Source organism: Chlamydotis macqueenii, chromosome 8 (genome assembly GCF_036417535.1).
Source record: "Chlamydotis macqueenii isolate bChlMac1 chromosome 8, bChlMac1.mat, whole genome shotgun sequence".
Classification (NCBI taxonomy): domain Eukaryota; kingdom Metazoa; phylum Chordata; class Aves; order Otidiformes; family Otididae; genus Chlamydotis; species Chlamydotis macqueenii.
This window is the reverse complement of record NC_141563.1, coordinates 22,850,286-22,870,226: the sequence shown is the minus strand read 5'-3', so window position 1 is coordinate 22,870,226 and position 19,941 is coordinate 22,850,286. Positions and strand designations below refer to the sequence as shown.

General features: G+C 42.9%; 2 protein-coding genes across 3 annotated transcripts in view; one reads left to right on the top strand and one right to left on the bottom strand.

The window, feature by feature from the left end:
• The window catches only part of DNASE2B (deoxyribonuclease 2 beta), a 28,870-nt gene that overhangs the window by 1,015 nt on the left and 7,914 nt on the right, over positions 1-19,941 (top strand). The window contains exons 2-3 of one of the 2 annotated variants that reach the window (XM_086753202.1): positions 63-331; positions 17,494-17,646. In XM_086753202.1, the coding sequence (XP_086609328.1) occupies positions 17,534-17,646 (113 nt within the window). In that variant the 5' untranslated portion in view covers positions 63-331; positions 17,494-17,533. Of the gene's footprint in view, positions 1-62; positions 332-14,100; positions 14,234-17,493; positions 17,647-19,941 lie in introns of those variants that run through there. The other variant, XM_010130558.2, reaches the window with a different exon arrangement.
• LOC104487562 (uricase) lies at positions 7,519-16,057 on the bottom strand. Its single transcript, XM_086753203.1, has 8 exons — positions 15,927-16,057; positions 15,221-15,439; positions 14,339-14,455; positions 14,135-14,213; positions 11,151-11,337; positions 10,540-10,663; positions 10,054-10,137; positions 7,519-9,079 (listed from the first exon to the last, which is right to left on the bottom strand). The coding sequence occupies exons 1-8, from the start codon at positions 15,999-16,001 to the stop codon at positions 8,948-8,950; spliced, it is 1,017 nt and encodes a 338-aa protein (XP_086609329.1). The 5' UTR covers positions 16,002-16,057; the 3' UTR covers positions 7,519-8,947.

The window sequence follows — 19,941 nt, the reverse complement described above, 5'->3', positions numbered from 1 at the left end:
AGAATTTGAAGCCCTGGTCACAGTTCACCAGTAACATCTGTGCTTCTTTTACCCCTTTCCAGAGCTGTCAGTGGTGCAGAGGCGCTGTGCTGGCCCGGGTACAGTGGGAGATAGCCCACAGGTGGTGCTAAGTGCTGTATGGGCTCACCATCTTCTCTGGCCCGGAGAGCTTTGTGATTACTCCCGGAACTGGGTAAACCCTCCAGATGTGAGGTTGCGTCAGAGAGGCTGAGCGAAGGAACTGGGAAGAAGGAAATAAGCAGGAGAGTGTGGTGAAAGTGGAAGTGGTGTGGGAGGAAATGGTGAAGGGGTGCAATTGATAAGGGAGAAGGTAAGAGCGATTGGTGCTTTCTGCCAAGTGGGGACAGGATTCAGGGAGAGGAAGGAGAAGCTCCTGTAACCTCTTGCCTAGGTGGTGGCCTGCCTTTGCTTCTGACTTGGCCAAGTGCAAGGTGGCTGTTGATGCTACAGTGCTAGGAGAGTTGCTTATGGTTTCTGGTGTTGAGATTTGAGAGGAGATAAAGCTACATTAATAGCTATGTGTAGGTGAAGCTCACAGTATATGGTATGATACGTAAACTATACAGCTGCATGCTTTCTTGTATGCTTTCTAACCTTTACATTCTACGACATATTTGTTTGGAATTTGAGACACATTATAGGAGACAGGGATGTATTCACCATTTCTCTTTCTGTCCCGTGTACTGTGCTCACTTCAGGTATTGGTCTGTTAGCAGCAGGTTTCTAAGTCACAGTCTGAATTCTGCTTATGATTTTATTTATAGTTTTGTAGCATCCAGAGATACCTATTGGATGTAGGGATCTTCTGGAAGACTCTATTCAAATAGAGAGCATCGTTCCTGCCTTGGGGAGTTTTTAGGTACAATCTGTATCAGGCTAATTATAGGCTGCAATTGAAAAATTATACATGAAACTGCTAAATATTTTAATATAGAAATAGGTATGTTTATGAATAGGATTATGTGAAGCAGCTGCCTGTAGCACTCTGGAGATGCCTGCCAGCCCTGTATTTGTAGAATTATTGTCAGAGTAGAAATATATAGTGCCATGTTACTGAAGGATGAATTGAATATTCTCTTTTTCTCTATTTGCATGTGTGGTGTGGGATTGATGCATTTTGTAGATCTATGGATGACACAGAATTAAAAGTAAAACATATCTCTTCCATCAGGGAGTACAAATCTACACTGTACAGCCATGAGAGCTCATTTGGTGATTACTGAGCACTGTGCTTTCTTTTAATGTGTTTTAATGAGCAAATGAATTGCACTCAGAAACATCCAGATTGTATTTCGCTTTTGATCAGCACCGCTAACTGGTTCATACAAGTACAGGCCTGATGGAAAGCTCGCTGCAAGCGTGAAGGGGAATTTGGAGCATGTTACACAGAACTGTAACAATTTCTTTTTACTGTTCCTGATCTATTGTAGTTTCCTACTGTTCTCTGAGCTTTCTAATGTTGCTGTTCTCTTTGTGCAGGTGACTGTTCTGGTTTTTATCTGTTACATTCTCCTTGCTATTTCTGGGAGAACAAAAAATCTTTTTTAAAGTGACTGGAGGGTTTGAAAGAGGAAGTCAAAGCCAGGTTATTTTTAGCTACCATTCCTCTTGCAGAAAACACAGCTGCTGTTGAGATGAGGAAGCGACTGATGGGCATTACTGGATATCATGTCAATACTGCAGTTCTGAGAGTTGCAGAGCTATGCAGGAATCCAGTTTATAACATGCTCTTAATGTGCCTGCAGCAAGGAGGGTCCCGCTTCCTTAAAAGTGCTCCCTGTGCTTTGGGTGGTGGTTAAGCTTCCAGGTGTCTGACTCCTTGGCTAATACTGGGTGTGACAGTGACAGTGGTCTCAGTGATGCAGGTCTCCTTGCTTTCACACTGAACCAGCAATTTAGAGAGCAGTCTCCTTCTCCTAGAGGCAGCTTTAAGGAGCAAAGCAGCAGTCAGCTCCTCTGCCCTGCTGCTGGTCAAGAACAGCATAAGAACAGAGACACGTGCCGCAGCCAAGGTCCTTCTGTTCCCTCTCTGTCCTCTTCCCTGTCGCTCCGCTTACCCTTTTCATAATACCACTAATGCACATCTACTGGAATCTTTCAGAGCACTTTTAAAAATTATTTTAAAGCATTACAATATTCCTTTTTTGTTATAATGGTTGTGAAATATATATTGATATTGTTCATCAGCTCTGATGTTTGCTCTCCACTCAAGCTGTAGATATACAATTGTCCTGGTTTCAGCAGGGACGGAGTTAATTTTCCTCTCAGTAGCTGGTGTGTTTTGGATTTTGAATGTGAAGAATGTTGATAAACATTTGATGATATGAGTTATTGTTAATGAGACCAAGGACACTGTCTGGCTTTCCAAGTCTCACTAATGTGCAGATGCAGGAAGCTGGGAGAAAGACAGACAGAATAATTGACCAAAGAGAGTATTCCATGCCATAAACGTCATGCTCATAAATGTCATAAGTGGGGGTTGCCCATGGTGGGGGAGGCATCGTTGTTTTTTTTTTTTCCATGTCATCTTTTTCGCTTGCTTGCTGGCATCGTTCCCTCTACCTTGCTGGGTCCCTCTCCCTCCTTTGCTTGCTGCTTGGTTTCATTTCTGTGATAGCTGCTTGGGACGGGCTGTATTGGTCATTCAGACATCGAGTGGTGAGAAATTGTGCATTGTTCATTTTGTATATTTTAGTATCCTTATATTTTGCTATTATTGTAATTTTCTTTTCTAGTAAACTGTCTTTATCTCAACCCGCGAGTTTTCTTTTCTTTCCAGTTCTCTCCCCCATCCTGCTGGGGAGGGGGAGGGTGAGCAAGAAACTGTGTGGTGACTCGGGCTGAACCACAACAACAATGCACAGCACATTCTCTTTGCATGCAAAAATGGTGCCAAGTACCTTACATAAAGTACGTGTAAGGCAACTGTTGGCAAAGTATGGAGACTGTGGCTGTGCCTCTCCACCAAGGTCACTTTCTCAACCCGGAGAAAATTGTTCTGTCTGCTTGCTGATCCCATCCCTGTGTATTATTGTTCCCTTTAAAAGTTTGTTCTAATGTGGTGAGCTTTATCAGTTTGTCGAAAGTTCTCTGCTTTTATGATTACAGGAGTCCGCAGGTGTAGCAAAGGGAATAGCCACCCATGCATCACTCCAGCTGGTTAGAAATGGCCCAGGCAAAATGTGACGTTAGGCCCTCACTGTCGGTGATTACTTGCTAAATGAACTCCTCTCTTTTCATTGCCTTTTTCAACATGTTCAAATTCCACCAAGTCCTCTACCTGTTCCTCTTTCTAAAAATCAGCATTTAATTGGTCTGTTATCTTCAACACTCCTCTTTTCTCTGTTACACTTATGTTACAATCACAGTTTTTTGAAAAGCAGAGTCTTACTTTCTGTGAGTCTGGGGGAAGCTACAAATTTATTTCTCACTTTTACAATGGCAGTATTGAAGGCTAAGTCTGAGCAGGACCAGAAAAACATCATCTCACTTAGTCTTTGTTCCGGTTCTTTATTTCCAAGTCAGAACAGCAGTTCCTTCCCTTCCAGGAATGGGTTTTGTCTCAAAAGTCATGTTGAAAATTAATTGCCTGTGAATGTGCATGCGAACAGTGTAACTGTCACTGGCTCAGTAGGCAGCAGGATGAATGGGGTGATATAGAGAAGGGTCTGCTCTACTCTCTCACCTTCGCCTCAGGGACAATTTGTGCAGGCAATGGTTTGGCTTCTGCTTCAATCTAACAGAGAATGAGAGGACTTGGTGCTTGGAGATGTCAGCCAGGATTGCCCCTCCATGTCCCGTTCCACCACGTGGAAGGCCTCCATACACCTTTACCTCTGCGTTGCTCAGTTTTGACAGCAGCTTCCCCAGGGGGATGTGCAGAGGGCAGTGGCTGTCATTAGCCCACCAGCAGCCTGCAAGGGAATAATGGACAGACTGATTAAATAAATAGTTTTCATTCCTGTTGGAAAAGGCTGTGTTCTTTTTGATATGATAATATAACAAGTTATTAGATTCTTTTTTGCTTAGTCCCTGTAATTAGAGAATTGTTTGATTTAGTGATGTTCCTTTGGATCCCAGATGTGTATTCAACTTACTCCCAGAATAACATTAGCTGGTAGATGCTGTAAATTTGGGGAATTCAACTGTAACCTCAAACACGTGGAGAGCCACAGGGGGAGCACCATGAAGACTGCAAGAGGCCCTTGGTCTCCATTTGAGAGTTTCATTGCTCCTGAAGGCTGCTGGTGAGTACAGGAGACCACTGTTGCATTTATATGCTGCACTCGTGAGCATCTGTGTTAAAGGAACAGTCAGCAGTTATAACTGCTATATCATCAGCTGATCTGCTGATAAGGCAGCAACAAAAGTCTTGGTGTTGGCAGGCTTGCACTCATCTCAAGATGTTCTCTTTCCCTTTTCAGATGATTGCTATAATCCAGCTGTATAATGCCACTCTGTAAATGCTCTGCAGTACTTGCTGTGTTGAGGATACCACTCTGACTTTGTAGCAGCTAAATTGTACCGGAAAATGGAGGAAAGGCTCATCAGTTGCACTGATCTCTGATTCAAGACTAATGTTGCATTATCTTGTACTAGTGGGTTGCAGCAGGAGAAAGGAAGTAAAGAGTAAGGAACTTGTAGCTGAGTTTGGTTTCCCAGCTGGCGGCCAAACCATGGGGAGACGTGTGGAAGCGGGTGCCTGCCTTGGTGTAGCAACCCTGTTTCGCAAGGATACTCCTCTGCTCCCTCCTCCCTTCTGTATAAATACCACATGCCCGTTTGCCTGGGCTTCTCCACCTGGAAATATGTGTATTCTAGAAGATTTGGAGACATTGCAGGAGTGCACAAGACCATTAAAACTTGAGCTGTTGTCTCTTCCAGTCAGATGTAGACGTTAATGTGGGAATTCAAGCCTAATGCCACTCTTGAGAGGTGGCAGAAGCCCCCCTCAGTACTCAAGCACTCTGGTTTCTGCTGTTAGGTTTCCCTCTGCACAAAAAGTTTCTCGACACACTTCTTTTTCTAGTTTTGAGTCCCTCCGATACTGTTTGGTTTGGGTGTTGTGTTTTCCACTTTGAAGTAGCCACTTAGGAGAGATACTTGTCCTCACTGATTTTTTAATTTTCTATTCTTTCCATTCCTTGATTTGTCTGATATTTTTTTACTGGCACTGTATTTCTCCCTCCTCTTCCCTCTCCCTCATCTTTCCTGCTTATCTTTTAGTATCTCTTGCTTGTTACCTTATGTTCCATTCCAGGCTGGCCCCTCTGTGTGCCTCTGTTCATCAGGACCTGGGCTACAAATGTCTGTCCCCGCAGGCAAGCATTTACTTGCAGCAATACCTGACCTGCTATGTTCAGCTAACGAGGCTGCATGATTTTACCGTTGCTTCTGCCCCTGAGGTCCATGAAGCGCTCCTCCAGCTCTCTCTGGCAGGCAGCAATGGGGTGTGTGCCCCTTTCCTGGTGTTCTCCACCATTTGTTTTTTGTGAGCCTGGCAGAGGTGAACTGCTGTCCTAGTGTGTCGTCTGGGCTGGATCTTGAAAGGAACACTGCAGGCTTCTACTCAATGTAGCTGAGAGTTTGCAAGTCTGTAATAAAACTATGTAACAAGTAACCGCACCTCATGTTGTTTCCTATTTGATTGCCATAGATCAGTCACACACCAGCTGATCTAGTAAGTGCCATTTATATGTGTATTTATGTCTATATATGAATACATATGTATTTATGGGACCAGGTGCGTGTGCATGCACTGAAGTACCTGTGTGTGTGTCTTCTTTCTCAGTCTGCTATGAATGTTTTGCTACTCACAAAACAGTTTATAGCCTAATTATAGCTGAGATGTGAGTTGACATTTTTGATCCTATAACTGGAGAAATTAAATAAGTTTCCTTTCTGTATACAGCTGTGCACTTTCCAGGAAGAAGATGGTTGGCTGTTGTATGTACACAAATAGTGGGATTCTGACTTCAAAAGTATTTATATTGAGATTTCAAGCCAGAAAGGGATTTTTTTTTTTGTCACTTTGCCAGCTCTGTTCAACTTAGAGTCAGGGTTCTGTATTCCTAATGAAAGCAGGCTGTAAAAAATAAAATAAAATAACAAGACAACTTTAAAGAACTAAAAATGTAGCTGCAATAGTTAATAAAAACTGACAGGTTTAAATGTGTCAGAAAGTAGGTAGCCTGAATGTATATAGAATAATACAGACAGTGAAGACAGATCACTTGTACTGACCCTGAAGGTGACATTTCATCTCAGTTTCAGATATTGGCTAATGAGTTTAGCTACTGCATTTTATCTGTGTGATGTTGGTCACATGTAGAGCGTGATCAGCAGCTTGAGGAGGACTGCGGTTGGACTGCCCTGGGCAGCTATCAGAATTGAACAGAAACAGGATGTGAAAGAATCAGACATTAAAATGATAGTAAGATGTTTGTGCACTTGAAATACCTGGTTTCTTGATAGGAGGCTCCAGGCCCTATAAACTACTGGGATATAGCCCAGGACCAGCAAGGTCCATGTTATCAGCAAGAAGATGTATTTTAAATGGCAATTTTATGGTTTGCTAGCTGCTACTCATTTTTGTCAAGTGTGATTTCTTCAGCAAAGCATCCCAGCTGCCTCTGAGTAAAAAACAGTAGGCAACTTGAATAGCTCCTCAGGACAGGAACTGGGGAAAAAAAATAAATTTAAATTGAAATTTAAATTAAATAAAAAATTTAAAATAATGCAAGTTCATTGTGGAGACTGAATCTAATGAAGCCAATGAGAATTTGGTCAAGTTTCAGACCCAAGTAAGTCTGGCTAAGTCCCATTTTCAATAACGATTTATGCCATTGTTATCTGAATATAATTGCCGCATGGAAAATTTGGGCTTCTTCCGATTGCCTAAGTGCTTTCTTTAAAAGCAATCTGCCCACATAAGTGACTCATGTTTGCAGTGCTGGATGGAGCTGTGCCGAGATGCCTTTAAAGACTTGCTGAATGTCTGCACGTCAGTGGAGGTTTATAGAAACCACACTGCATGAGTGTACATGTGTGCTTGTTGCCACAGGAAAGTCTAAATAAACTTTGTGTCCTCATTCTGCCGTGAAGGCTAGTCCACTACTACCTTACAAGCCCACAAACAAAGCACAAATAGTAACGAAGGAAACCTTCTGCCTAATGCAAAAAAAAAAATTATAAGGTGGAAAGGAATTGGCTTGTGAATATCTGCCTTGTTTAGGATGAGGTAAATGCTGAGATGTTCAGTAAGATCCTTCATCTATTTTTCTGTTACTTGTGAACTGTCATTTGGAACAATACTGGTCACTTTTTGAGATAAAATTGGCTGGACTAAACCATACTTCTTTTACTTAAAATATTTACATTTATATGTAAGTAGTAAATGGTTTAATTTCTTATTTGGTAAATAGTCAAATACTGGTTTGGTTTTTGATGTTGCTCTTTATTTGCCCTTAAAAGATACAGTAATAAATTACAAGCACCTAAAAATACCAGAAATAGTAAGACATAAGCCCGCAAGTACAATACAACGTAGTCTAACAAGGTAAGAAAGAATGTCCTCAGCAAAAGCTTAAACTTTCAGAATTGGCTAGTGCCCAGGGAACAGCATATCTGGGACAGTTTCACTCTGTGGTGTCATTTGTCCTGTTGTTTTTCAGGAGGTATCTCAGGCTTGTGAACAGTGTCTTCCCTTCATATCTATAATGCCCTGCTCACCAAGGCAAGTTCCTATCTTGCAAAGCACCTCAAAATGTCACATGGTGCAGAACATACTCCTAATTTTCCATGCCTATGAATTTAATGATTGTACCCAGAGGAATGCTGCAGGTCTGCCAAATTGAGAAGGCACAAAGGCAACTGAATTGCAGTTTTCAGAAGTAACTTTGGGCACTTCTCGTTGGATTTGCACTCTGTAACATGGAGTCTGTAAAAATGCCACTTGGAGAAAATGAGAGCGACGGTTAGAAGCTGTCAGAAGTTGAGCAGGATTTGTGTTGCAAATGCGGTAGCCACAGTTTGCGAGATGAGAACTGTTGGCTGTATAGTTCTATCTCTATGTTCAAAGCTAACACCTGGGCTAACTAAGGATAGATATGCATTGTCTATCTGTCTAGCTTTCTCCCTACCCCTCCCAAAAGTAATATGGTTACTTAGGTTGACTCCTGGCTGCTCAGAAGTCATGATGAGATTATTAGACTAAAGAAGACTATTTAATTAAACTTACAGAGGTAGCCCAAAACCTCAAACACCTCAGCGATTAATATAAATGTAATTATATAGTAACTGTATAATCTGATGAGTAGCAACAGCAGCCATACAGTCAGAATATGTGCAGAGAAGTTAGTCAACAGCTGTAACTATTCACACTGCAAAGGAGACAGGAGATACTTTTTTATTTCTTTTTTCATTTCCTTCACAAAGAAATCTGTGTCTGACTGATTCCTATTCAGTTACTGGGTCAGAACCTCAGCTGTGTAGATCAGTGTGCCATCAAGGGGTCATGACAGGTTACGTCAATGAAACATCTGGTCTTGTGCCTGTATATTCATTTTACTCAAGGAACATTAATAAATAGAATATACAGAATTGCTGCTTTTAGATGTCATAAACATGTTACAGGCATTATCGAATTAATTGTTTCATTAAGAAGTCTGGGAACAGCTGGTTTAAAGATTAATTGACTATCATGTTTCCAGCTGGGATTTTCAAAAGAGTGTAGGGGATTTCAATCTGCAAATCACACTGAGATTCAGGGACAGACTTTGATTTCTGAATTCCTGAGGATCCTTCAGAAATCTCAACTGCAGGAGTTCATAGAGGGAAAAGTAGTCAGCAATGGAAGAAGGAGTATACATTGATAGGAAAGCCGTACTGTTAAGGTATTAGGTAGGTGTAAGTGTAGCCAAGAGGTTCAGTTTCCCTGAGCAGCTGCCAGTCCAAACTGCCTCTCATCTTTTAGCACATGGCCTTGTACTTCTAAGAACTTCTTCCTGCCAAGCGTGCAAGCACAGGAGCCATAGGGAGTTTCCACTGGAACCAGAACCTGAAGGGGATGAGCACAAACACAGAGGTCATTTCTGAGACAGCGATGCGCCAGCACCATCATAGCAGAAACTGCAGCTATTTTCCTCCTCATAAAATCATGCCCAGGCCCTTTCCTCCTCCTGTGAACATCAATGGCAGATGTTGCTGTTATCTCCAGTGAAAGTGGATCTATAATGTCTGCCTGAAAGAGGGCAAGGGTAGGACAGGATGCCAGCAGAATCACAAGACTTAGGGAGGGAGACTAGAACATAAACTATATGTTGTTGGTGCAGAATGGAATAACTCGGTTTCTGTCATGTGAGGATAACGTAACAGACTTTCAGGTGGACCCGGCTGACATCTGGAGCAGCTGTGGAGGGACAGCAAATATGTCTCATCCCAGAGATCTCACCCTCTGCCTGATCCCAGGCTTATACTCATCCACTGTTGGACCAATCTGCTTTGGCTACTAATGGCTACAGAAACATCCCTTCCCTGCTCCTGAGGAGTGCTGGTCTTCTCTCACCCAGAGTCAGCCCGTGGCCTAGCTAACCTGCTTGTACCAGGGTGCTCCCTGGCCTCTGTGGTGTTGCCGATGGAGCAGAAAGGGCAGCCATAGTGGCCTGGCTTTTCACACTACCTGACTATGTGAAAGGACGCCATGATGCATTCTGCTTGCACAGGTTGACATTATAACTAAAAGTCAAATTTAGTGGAGAAAACAGGAATAATTTTTCAGAGGTAGTATCTGTTACAGATCCCTTTGATCTCCAAAGCATTCCACTGTGCTCCTTTAGCTTTTATCAACAACACAAGAAGGCAATTATCCTTCTGCTGTAATCTGTGTAAATCTCTTTTAGAGGTAAGGTGGAGCTTTCACTGGGGCTGGGGGAGAAAGTTTGCTCCCTTTAACTCTGTTCTGTGCAGAACTGCTGCTGTGCTTTAAGGTTTTCTAAAGAGTCCAGGCAAGTTGTGTTTGGAGCATTTACTTACTTCTTTGTCGTTGGTCAAGCCTAGATTCTTCATGTCTACGACATTATAAAAAGTGTTGTTCAAGACGACTTCTATGACCTGTACCTGAAACCACGAAAACGGATGAAACAATGAATTAGGGCAGCTTTTCAGCCAACAGCCTGGCAGTCTTTTCACTCACTGTAAAGAAAAGCAATGCAACCGCCCCGCCCCCCTCACCCCCAGCCATATGTACAGTTGATCAAATGCAATTTATTGAACGTGTAGACAATGTTGTAGCACCCCTTTCACTTTTACTCATGTCCTGCCAAGCGCTGAGTGATATTCTCCCCCATGGTGTTCATGTGAACTTCTCAATGTGTTCATACTTTTTTTCAGACCATCTAGCTGTACCACCAAACAGTTTCCAGAACTGCCAGAGGAAATATTAGACTCATTTTGGTCTTCTCAGTGGTCTGATTAACATTCACTATTAAGTAAAACATCAACAGGAGGGAAAGAAGATACCTGTGACACTTTGGAAAGGACACACATCTGGATACAGTTGACAGTTTTCTGGTAAGAGGGTGAATATTCCCCGCAGTCAGGTGGCCCGGCAAAGGCTTCAAGGATACATTCACGGATTTTGTTCCTAGAGGTAACACAGGTTCTTACAAAACCTTGCATCAGCTGTGTCTCTCTGGAGGTATACAATTTTACTGTGGGGTGGGTTGTGGTTTTTTTTTTTTGTATTTTCTCTGTCTTTTCTGACAAATACGTAGCCCATGGGATTTTATAGAAGAAAAATTTGCATGTCCTGTCATCTTCAAATTCCACCCCCCAAACTCTGTAATTCATAAATAAGTGTTTTACTGAAAGTATTTAACAGATTAGTTGAAAGTTTGTTCTCCTAAGGTGTTCTGTCCTGAACAGTGACCTGTCCATTGATGCGCCATCAGAGAGAGGAGCACCCCCAAGGTGTGCTGCCCAGCCCTCATAACAATTAGGGCAGCCACTGAGATCTGTGAGAGTGGCTGGTGCACAGCAACTGCAGATCTGGCCCCTAAACCTGCTCTATCATATAGAGGGATTTTGGGATCCTGGATTAGGTAATAATTCTTATTTGATTTGACGTATACCATATGCAGTCAAAGTCAAAATCCTTGCATTCGCCGTATGACCATTTGCAGAAGAGCTCTCCACATAAAATCCTGTCTTTCCTTTCAGGAAGTGTGGTGTGTTCATTCTTATAGAAATTTTCAAATCCAGACTGTGTTGTCTTCATAAGTTTCAGATCTTTAATTCCAGCAAAAACAACCAGAGGACCTGTGATCCAAAAATATGAGACAGAGTGAACTCTTTTTCAGGCAGAAAGAAAGTGAGTTTTGCATCCGTAAGAACGAGAGGGCGAGGAGCCAATGCAAATCCCTGCAGTTCAGCTAATTAGCGCAAACTGGCACTGGTACAGATGCCACCCACAGGTTCAAACTGATGCTGTTTTTGCTCTTAGCCACTATTTATAAAATGTGCTGTTGTAGATCACTGCTGCACGGGTGGATTATCATCTTCTAATGACCAAACAGTTGTGTCCTGAACTTTTTCTTCTGACAAACCTTTTGGATGGCAGCTAAACAATTTCAAGCAGTCAAGCAGTCAGTTATTTAAAGCACACCAACCTGATAACTGAAAACTTCACTGACCAGAACTGCCAAAAAAAACCACCAGATTCAAATAAAAAGGAAACTTTATGTCACACAGGCTTATTCAGAGCCTGTACAGAGTCAGTGGCTGAGGCCCAAGCTGCTGTTCCTATGCTGCTCTTGGTGCTCACACCAGCTAGTTCAAAATTAATCCTTGAATACATCTGGCACATGGTAATCTTGCCTTGGACTGGGAAGACTGACAGACTTTCTCTTTAAACCGTGTCTTTGCAGGAATTTATACTGGAAATTTCTAAATGACATGATTGTTTGCAGGGTGGTTTTTGTGTTTGTTTTTTTTAATGCTCTGTCACTGGAAATTATCAAAACTGCATTTTATCTATTTCTTCTCTTGTTTACATTCGTTATTCTGTTTGAATGAGTCCAAGGAGGTGTATCCATAATTTTGGCTACATCCACCTGTTATTTGCTAGAGCTTTAAAAACAATCTAAAGAAGAGACTATCCTTGGACAGAATATTCTGGGGTTTGTTCAGATCTTGATGAATTTATTGCTTCAGTATAAGATCGTAATACACAGGTATTAACGCAGTGCAGATACTATCAGTGAACCTGGAGATACATTTATCTCATATTCAAAACCATAGCTTTGTTTGAAAGAGCTCCTCGCAGTGGCTGATGTACTGAAAGGCTGCCTGGCCGTATGGCAACCGACCTGAAACTTGTCCTGGAGAATCCAATGCCTACACAAAGTTTTTGAGGTGAACAGCCTGTGCTGTGCTTTCAGTATGTTTTGTGCTTGTGTTGTCTTCAGTTGTCAGATGTTGACTCTGTTAAGTTACTTATGATGTTTTCAGTTTCAAAAAACTCTGAGCCTTTTATCAGCCAATATAATGGCAAAAAGTAAGCCTATAATTCTATTAAGACTCACTAGGTTTCTTTTAATGATGAGAAAAGTGTTTAAAGTTAGGATTTCCAGAGAAATAAATTTCTGTGTCTGGCTGATAGGTGCATAGGAGGATGCTAAAGATAGAGAAGGTTCTCTTGTAAGAAAAATAAAAGGGATTTGAAAATATTTTCTTTGGTTGTTATTGACCTAGGCAGGGAATCCTAAAGAAACAGCTGAAGGGCTACCTAAAGGGAAGACTAAGAAGGATAGGCAGTCTCTTCAGTAAATCCTAAAGGCTTTTTGTTTGTGTAGAACCTGAAATTGCAGAATTTCATGCTGAAGAAAAATTTAATTCAATCTGCACATTAAGAGCAGCAGCTTTTCAAGAAAGCATAAACTTTTTTTTTTTTAAATTCAGATTTCTTTCTTAACATTTTCCAGAAACCAAAGTCAATACTACTGAGGCTGCTAAAAATACAGCAGTAGTTAACATTATTAGGAACATTAAAAAAGATTAGGCCAAGAGGCACTGGAGACTTGCACCAGCTCTCTCTTTTCTTTCAGCAGGAACGCAGGGACAATACTCAAAGGCGCCTTTCAGAACCTGTGTCCTGTCTGTGAGTGAAACTGGTCTTGCCACTCATCCTAACCCTAAGATGTTAGGAAAATAGGGAGAGAGGCTAGGATGGGAAATAGTTCTAAGTTACACTAGGGCAGTAATAGATAGATACTGAACTAATGCCTAAAACCTCTAAACCCACTGTGTCAAACAATGCAGTGGTCTCAGCTCAGTTCCCAGTAGTCTGAGATGGGATAAATGGAACACCAACACAGTGAGATTGAACTTACGCTCTTGTTGTGAGTCATAGCAAGAAGAGATAATTTTTACACTCTCTTTGGAATGCCAATTTACAGACAGTCAGTTGAGCTCAAAAGCCTATATCTTTTAAGTATCACAGAACTAGTGAAGGCAAAAGGTGCTTTATTTACGCATGGCATGCAAAAATAGTAAGCGCACTCTGAAGTATTTTCATGTGAAAAATTGTTTGCACGTAGACCTGAGTGCTCACGATGTTCAAGCCAGCCTGGCTTGCAGCAAAGAAACTGCATCTTTCTTGGAAATAAAACCAAGGCATGTTGACAGGGTTTTGAAAATAACTGCAAATTACACAATTGGCCTACAGCAGTGTGGTTTCATCGCACATTCTCTATAGGGTAATGATAATCGTGAGACTGCAGAATACAGTGTAATGGTAAAAAGTAAGCAGATCATTCTCAGAAGGCTATTAAATCCTGTGACAATGCATAGCGGTTCTGCTAGATGTGCTGTTGTAACCATTGCATGTTTAGGATATACATACAAATGTGAGCAACATTAGTTCTTCAGCCATGTCTCAGAGATCAAGGAGTGCAAAATTAGGCTGTAAAAGAATTCTTTGTTTTAGACCTCTGGAGCGGCCTGGCTGTGCTTGTAAGCCCTGTAACACCTTTGATTATTATCTCTAAAGCCATCTTCATCTCTCATCAGTGGATTTTTACAGAGAAGTAGGGGAAGTTGTAAATTCCTTTCTCACCATTTCGGCACTGCTCAGCTTCACAAAACCGAATCCCATCAGGAACGCAGATGAATGAGTGGATGTGGGGAACACCATTCTGCAATTTAGAGCAGACATGTAAGTAAAAGTGCAGTAAACACTATCTTAACTTGAAAACAGGAATTAAGAGGATGACAAATGGCTCCAGCATAAACGAACTGAATTAATAAGTATTTTAGATACCTCATGTAGACGTTGCCATGGTACTTCTTGAACGTAGGTTTTGACATATGCCACTTGGCAAAATGTTGTCATGAAGTGTTTGCAGATATCTATAGCAAATTGTTCTAAAGTTGGGATCTAAGACAGCAAACAGTATAATTAGAAAGAAGAAATTCCTTCATGTACAAAAGTCGATAGTTCTGATTATTGTAAATATTTGGGAAGGATCAGTGTTGTTAAAAATACAGATTTCTCTCATTTTGGGTTTTGTGCACTGTGCTTAGTCATTTGATCAGCCTGCAGCACACGCTGCAAGTAGCAGCTACAGAGTCAGGTCAAAAATCTCCCATTCTGTGGTACAGCAAGCTGCAGTCCTTGGACTGAGAGAAACTGCAACAGAAGCCTTGCGCTTTGGGGATATAATGCTGAAATAGTCATAGCAATATTCTGATTAAGCTTTACAGGCTGAAGATGGGATTTCCTTACTGAGACAGACAATTTATGCTACCGATTGTCAGTATGATAGAAACAATTGAGGGAGGTAAGAGCACAGTTAACAGGACTAAGAGGAGTCTCACACACTTTGAGATCTTCTGTTTAAAAATGCTATATAGGAATAATGCAGTATTATATGCTATTTTTTTTTTAAAGATGGATTTATATGACATATCTACAAAAAATACTGCTAGCTCTGTGAGATAAAAAGGCTTTTGAAAACTAAGGATAAGCTCTGGAGGAGGAAAAATTCTCTCCCAAATCACTGAAGGTGACTTTAATGCCAATCTGATGTGCCAATGGAGGAGATATTATTTTGATGCATTTTGAAAATAAAAAGTTAGTATAACAAATACTTCTAAATGAAGTCATAGGAAACAGCAAGGCTAGTTAAAAAATAAAAAATACCCCATTTTTTTTGGCCAACACAAGGACAATATTCTTTATGGTGTCTGTAGGTATCACAAGAGAGTTGTTTCCATCCAGGTACTCCTGAGCAGAAGTCAGCCGGAGGTGCGTGCACACTTCCACTTCTTTAACGAAGTGCGTCTTCCCTTCTTTATGAAGGCGAAGGAACTTAATTGTGTTCTTGCCATACTCACAGTTGAGGACTTCTACATCCTTGATCTGCAGAGAAAATACATGAAAGTTGTAAAGGAACTCAGTGGAAGCCTGAGTTACACACAGTCAGTGAAATGTAAACAATGCTTATGGCCCTATATAATGAAAATATTTCCATCATAAATTGCAAAGTCCTGATGGGAAGAAAAAACTCTTTAGGAAGCTATTATTACATTGGTAGCAGCTGTGATAGAATTTTAAAATTTTACGGGGGCCAGATCATATAACATGAGGGACAGTGAACTCGTCTCTCTCATTCGTCATCTTTTGGATCAGTCCTGACTTCACTGAGTGTCCCGTCCACCACCTCTTCCTGAGCCCAGAGTGTCCCAGTGCATTCAGTCACCGCCGGTACAGCTGCGCAGAGGGCAGACAGCCTTCACACCTGCGCCCTCCACAGTCACTGCTGCAGGCCTGGCTCTGCGGGGCTGGGCTGCGCCTCTCTGGGTACAGCTCCCGATTTCCCATGGCACAAAGAATAGACTTTCACTACCTCCCACTCCACCGGCTCCCAGCTCTCACAACCACTGACACGCTCCAAGCGTGCGACGCGCTGAGCCCTCTCCATTTTCAGGCAGAAGCTGTCAGCATCCTGCCTGGCAGAGCCCCCCGTTAGCAGGCAGAGCCCAGCAAGCGCTCCACACCCGCGCACAGGGGTGCAGGCATTTGCTGCTCCGAGGCTGAGTGAAGCGGTGAGTATCAAAGCAATTCTTCCGTGAAGGGTGGGAAGGTTGCTTTGTAAGCAAGCAGAAGCCCCAAACAGAAAATGGAAACAGCTGTCATGTGCTTGGCACGTTGTGTGTTTTATGACCCCCTCCCTCCATGCATATTACAATTCCCGGGAGCAAGAAGCAAGGACAGACCGAGCCGGGCCAGTGGAAAGCATTTCCTCACAACAGTATTACAGTTCTGGTCTCCCACAAAAGGGATTAGATGCGAGTCTGAGCAGCACGATTCAGGTCTTGATCCACACCTCCAAAATCCTGGCTTTCTGGGATCATTGCTTTTGTTTGCACTAAGCCCTTTTCAGTTTTATCCTCCTTCTGTCAAACACACCCCATTTACACATCTACTGCAGTGTTGCAGAGGCTATTGTGGAAAGGAGACAGGATACTGTGAAGGTTGTGATGATTTCTGTTATGCTAAAATATCCAGAGCTTGTTGCACTAGGCATTCCCTGAGGCTGAAATATCCCATACTCAGTATCAACATCTTTTAATGTAAATCAGCACCTTTTAATGGAAGCATAATGAGGAGGGAGAAAGAATATTTTACACAACAAAATAGAAATTGAAGCTTTTTGTGTGTGAGTTGCTAGAAGATTATCAGATGTAAAATTGCTCAATTCAGACATGTTTGTTCCTAAGAGAAATGCTAATGCACGTACAAGATAATTAAAAAAAAAAAAAACCAAACAAAAACTAATTGTAAGTAAATTACTGTGGCTTAGAGATCAGAGCGCTTTCTCTGACTGTCAGTCCCCACGGGCTCTATCCCCACAGACAACTGGAGGCCCCCACCGCCGCAGCCAGAACCGGGCAGGGCTCAGCGCTTCTCCAGAAACCCTCCTTGCAGGATGGGTGCAGGGGCTGTGCTCGCTGCAAGGGCTGCAGGGAGAACCACTGAGATGGAAATGATTTTGTTTTGCTTGTGTGAACACTGAGGTTTCTTTCAGATAGTTGCAAAATATTCGTACTTCAGTCATGCAGCACTAAAAACAAAACATAAAGGGTTACAGTATCTGCAGCTTTGCTTTTTTTTTAAAGCAGAATACCTTGAATATTTTCAATAGTCAAAATACAACCTCTGAAAATGCAAATATAAGGTTTTTTTCAAAAACATAACTTGACAACTGTCATGTTGCCATTTTGTTGCCCAAAGAAATCCTGAGCGGTGTCCAGCAGCCCCCAGGAGCCCTGGCCCCATGGCCGACAGCCGTCCCTGCAGCGGGAGCCGAGCATCCCGGGCTGGCTCTGCCGTCCCGGGCCGCCGCCTGCGCTGTGCTTACTGCATTGTAGGGCAGGAGCTGACAGCTAACACAGCACAACTTCTCCTTTTAGAGCCTGCTCAGCGCTCGCCCCGTGCAGCCGAAAAACCAAAATGCCTGCGGGATCTCCGTGGTGTCACCCTGCTTTGCTACTGCTGCTCTCCTCTGCGACCCTGCGGGCAGCTGAGATTTCCTGCAGGAACGAAGATGGAGAGGCAGTGGATTGGTGAGTAAATACCACGCAGGGGAGAAACGCTGGGTGAGTAAATAATGCTTGAGATTAAACTGTGAGAAGTAGGTGGATCACTGAGAAGTAAGTAATGCACAGCAATCACTGTTTTAATCCTGTTTGCCTGTGAGTAGTAGCTGAATTTTGCATTTTGAAAACCTGGGATAAGTTACTGAAATGTGATTTCATTTCACTGAACCAACCACCCTACTGCATCATGACTAACTGCAAAATAATCACCGGTTTACGCAGCGTTCATGTCTCACCATCAAAGGGAGCGCAACCTGTGTTCAGGTGCCAAGGCTGCGCCCGCCAGCAGCAGCCCCAGGGGCTCCTCTGGCTGAGGGAGCTGGCCCAAGCGGGGAAAACCTCCCTACCTCACCCTCAGCCTCATCGCTCATACCCGAACAGCAGCGTGGTGGGACTTGTCCCATTGCTGCCGTCCCCGAGCGGGAGCGGAGGCTGAGCCACCCCAGGAGGGTGAGGGATGGGGGCAGCAGGCTGGGAAAGCGCCGTCTGCGCCCTGTCCTGAGGAGCAGAGGTCATTTCCCAGTGCCCGAGCTGCCGGCGTGTTGGAGCTGGGACCATCCCACTGCCAGTAGCGAGCCTGAGTTTGGGTATTAAATGATTAATTGGATTAATGCGCTTTGAAGATGAAAGACGCAAAGTATAATGACATAATATCCAAGCCAAGTTTAAAAACGAGGGCTTTTAAAAAAGAGCATGAAAGCCTCTCAGAGATAAATATCAACCAATTTAAAAATAAAAGTGTCTTTTTCATGGAACAATGATTACTTTGGGTAGAAGTGATACAGAAGTATCACTTGCACATCCCTTCCCTTGCACACAGAGCTGCCTGCAGGGGAGGCAGGGGCTCCTCACACGTGGGCAGGCTCGAGCCGGGGTGTGAAGCCAGCTTTGCTCTCCATTGGCATAGCATCAAATGTACGAGGGTCCGGACCATCCCTGTGACTTGTCACCCTTGCCAAGGCCCTTCTGGATAATGTGATTTTTTTCAGGAATCAGACGTTAGTTGGTGCACCTACCCAACAACTTAAAGGTAGGAGAAATTTCATTTCTCTGCAAACTGCAATTTTTCCTTGCAGAATGAGTCTGTGTGTGTTAAAAAAAAACCCAAACCAAACAAACAAAAAAAACCCCAAAAAATATTTACCACCCATTTCTTAAATGAACACCATTTTTGTATCCAAATTCTTTGAAAACTGTAACTAGGAGTAATTCACCTGTGCCTCCATGTGAATGCCAGCGACCCGTTGGCAGATGGGAGCGGGAGGGTCTGCACAGCTAAAACCATGTTCTTTTCTGCCCAGTTCAGCAGGGAGGACATGGGGGATTTCCTTTCCCTATTTCCTTTGCCTGTTGGCAAGGGTCATCCTAGTTTATTGACAAGAAATAGTCAACTTTTGCCTGATTCTGGATTTGGTTGCTATGAAGCTGATAGGAGAAGCAGAACTGAAACTGCTGAGAAAAGCTTCCTCTTCACCAAAATATGCCGATGCCCTTTCAAACAAACACAGCACTGCAGGTTTTATATTCAGTTAGCAAGAGCTTTGTGTGACTTCCTATTACTCAGTGGTTTCATCCTGCAGTATTCCATAATTACTGATCATTAGCATTCACACACCCTTTCATTTGCCACTAAACCGGAGGAATCACTTCCCTTATCTGACTCGATCCCAGCTGCGCTCCGCAGCCGTGCCTGCAGTCCCTACCCATGTGCAGAGCCTGGGCTGGCAAAGTGCCCCCGTGTTTTCATTCCACTCCGGAGCTCATCCCTCCATCCTCACGGCACCTCACACAGGGGCTACCAGCGCAAATGGCCGTCGGTAGCCGGATCGGCTCTCTAAGGAGGGCAGAAAGTCCTTCCTTTATCCATCCAAACTCACTGTGTTCTGTGGGAAGCTTTTCATGCAAATAAAAGCCAAAACTCTGCTTTCTGAGAAGCACTGAGTCAACAACTAAAGTCACAGATGCACAGTTTGGGGTTTTTTTTTGGGGGGGTGGGAGAAGTGAAGATGTGATTAAGAAGTAAAAATGTGGATATTTGTAGTAAGTTTGTGTTCAGTCACAAGCAGACAATGTGACCGTGCTAACTGGGTATAAGCGGATTTGCTCTTCCTTGGTTCTCAGGAAAATAACTTTCAGTCTGCCCACAAATGCTGAACCTCTTGAGAAACTTCCTGTGCACATATAGCAGTGGAGACTTTTATCCAACTTTAATTGCTAATACATTCAGCTGTACTGATTCTAATTCCAGTACTAATACACTGG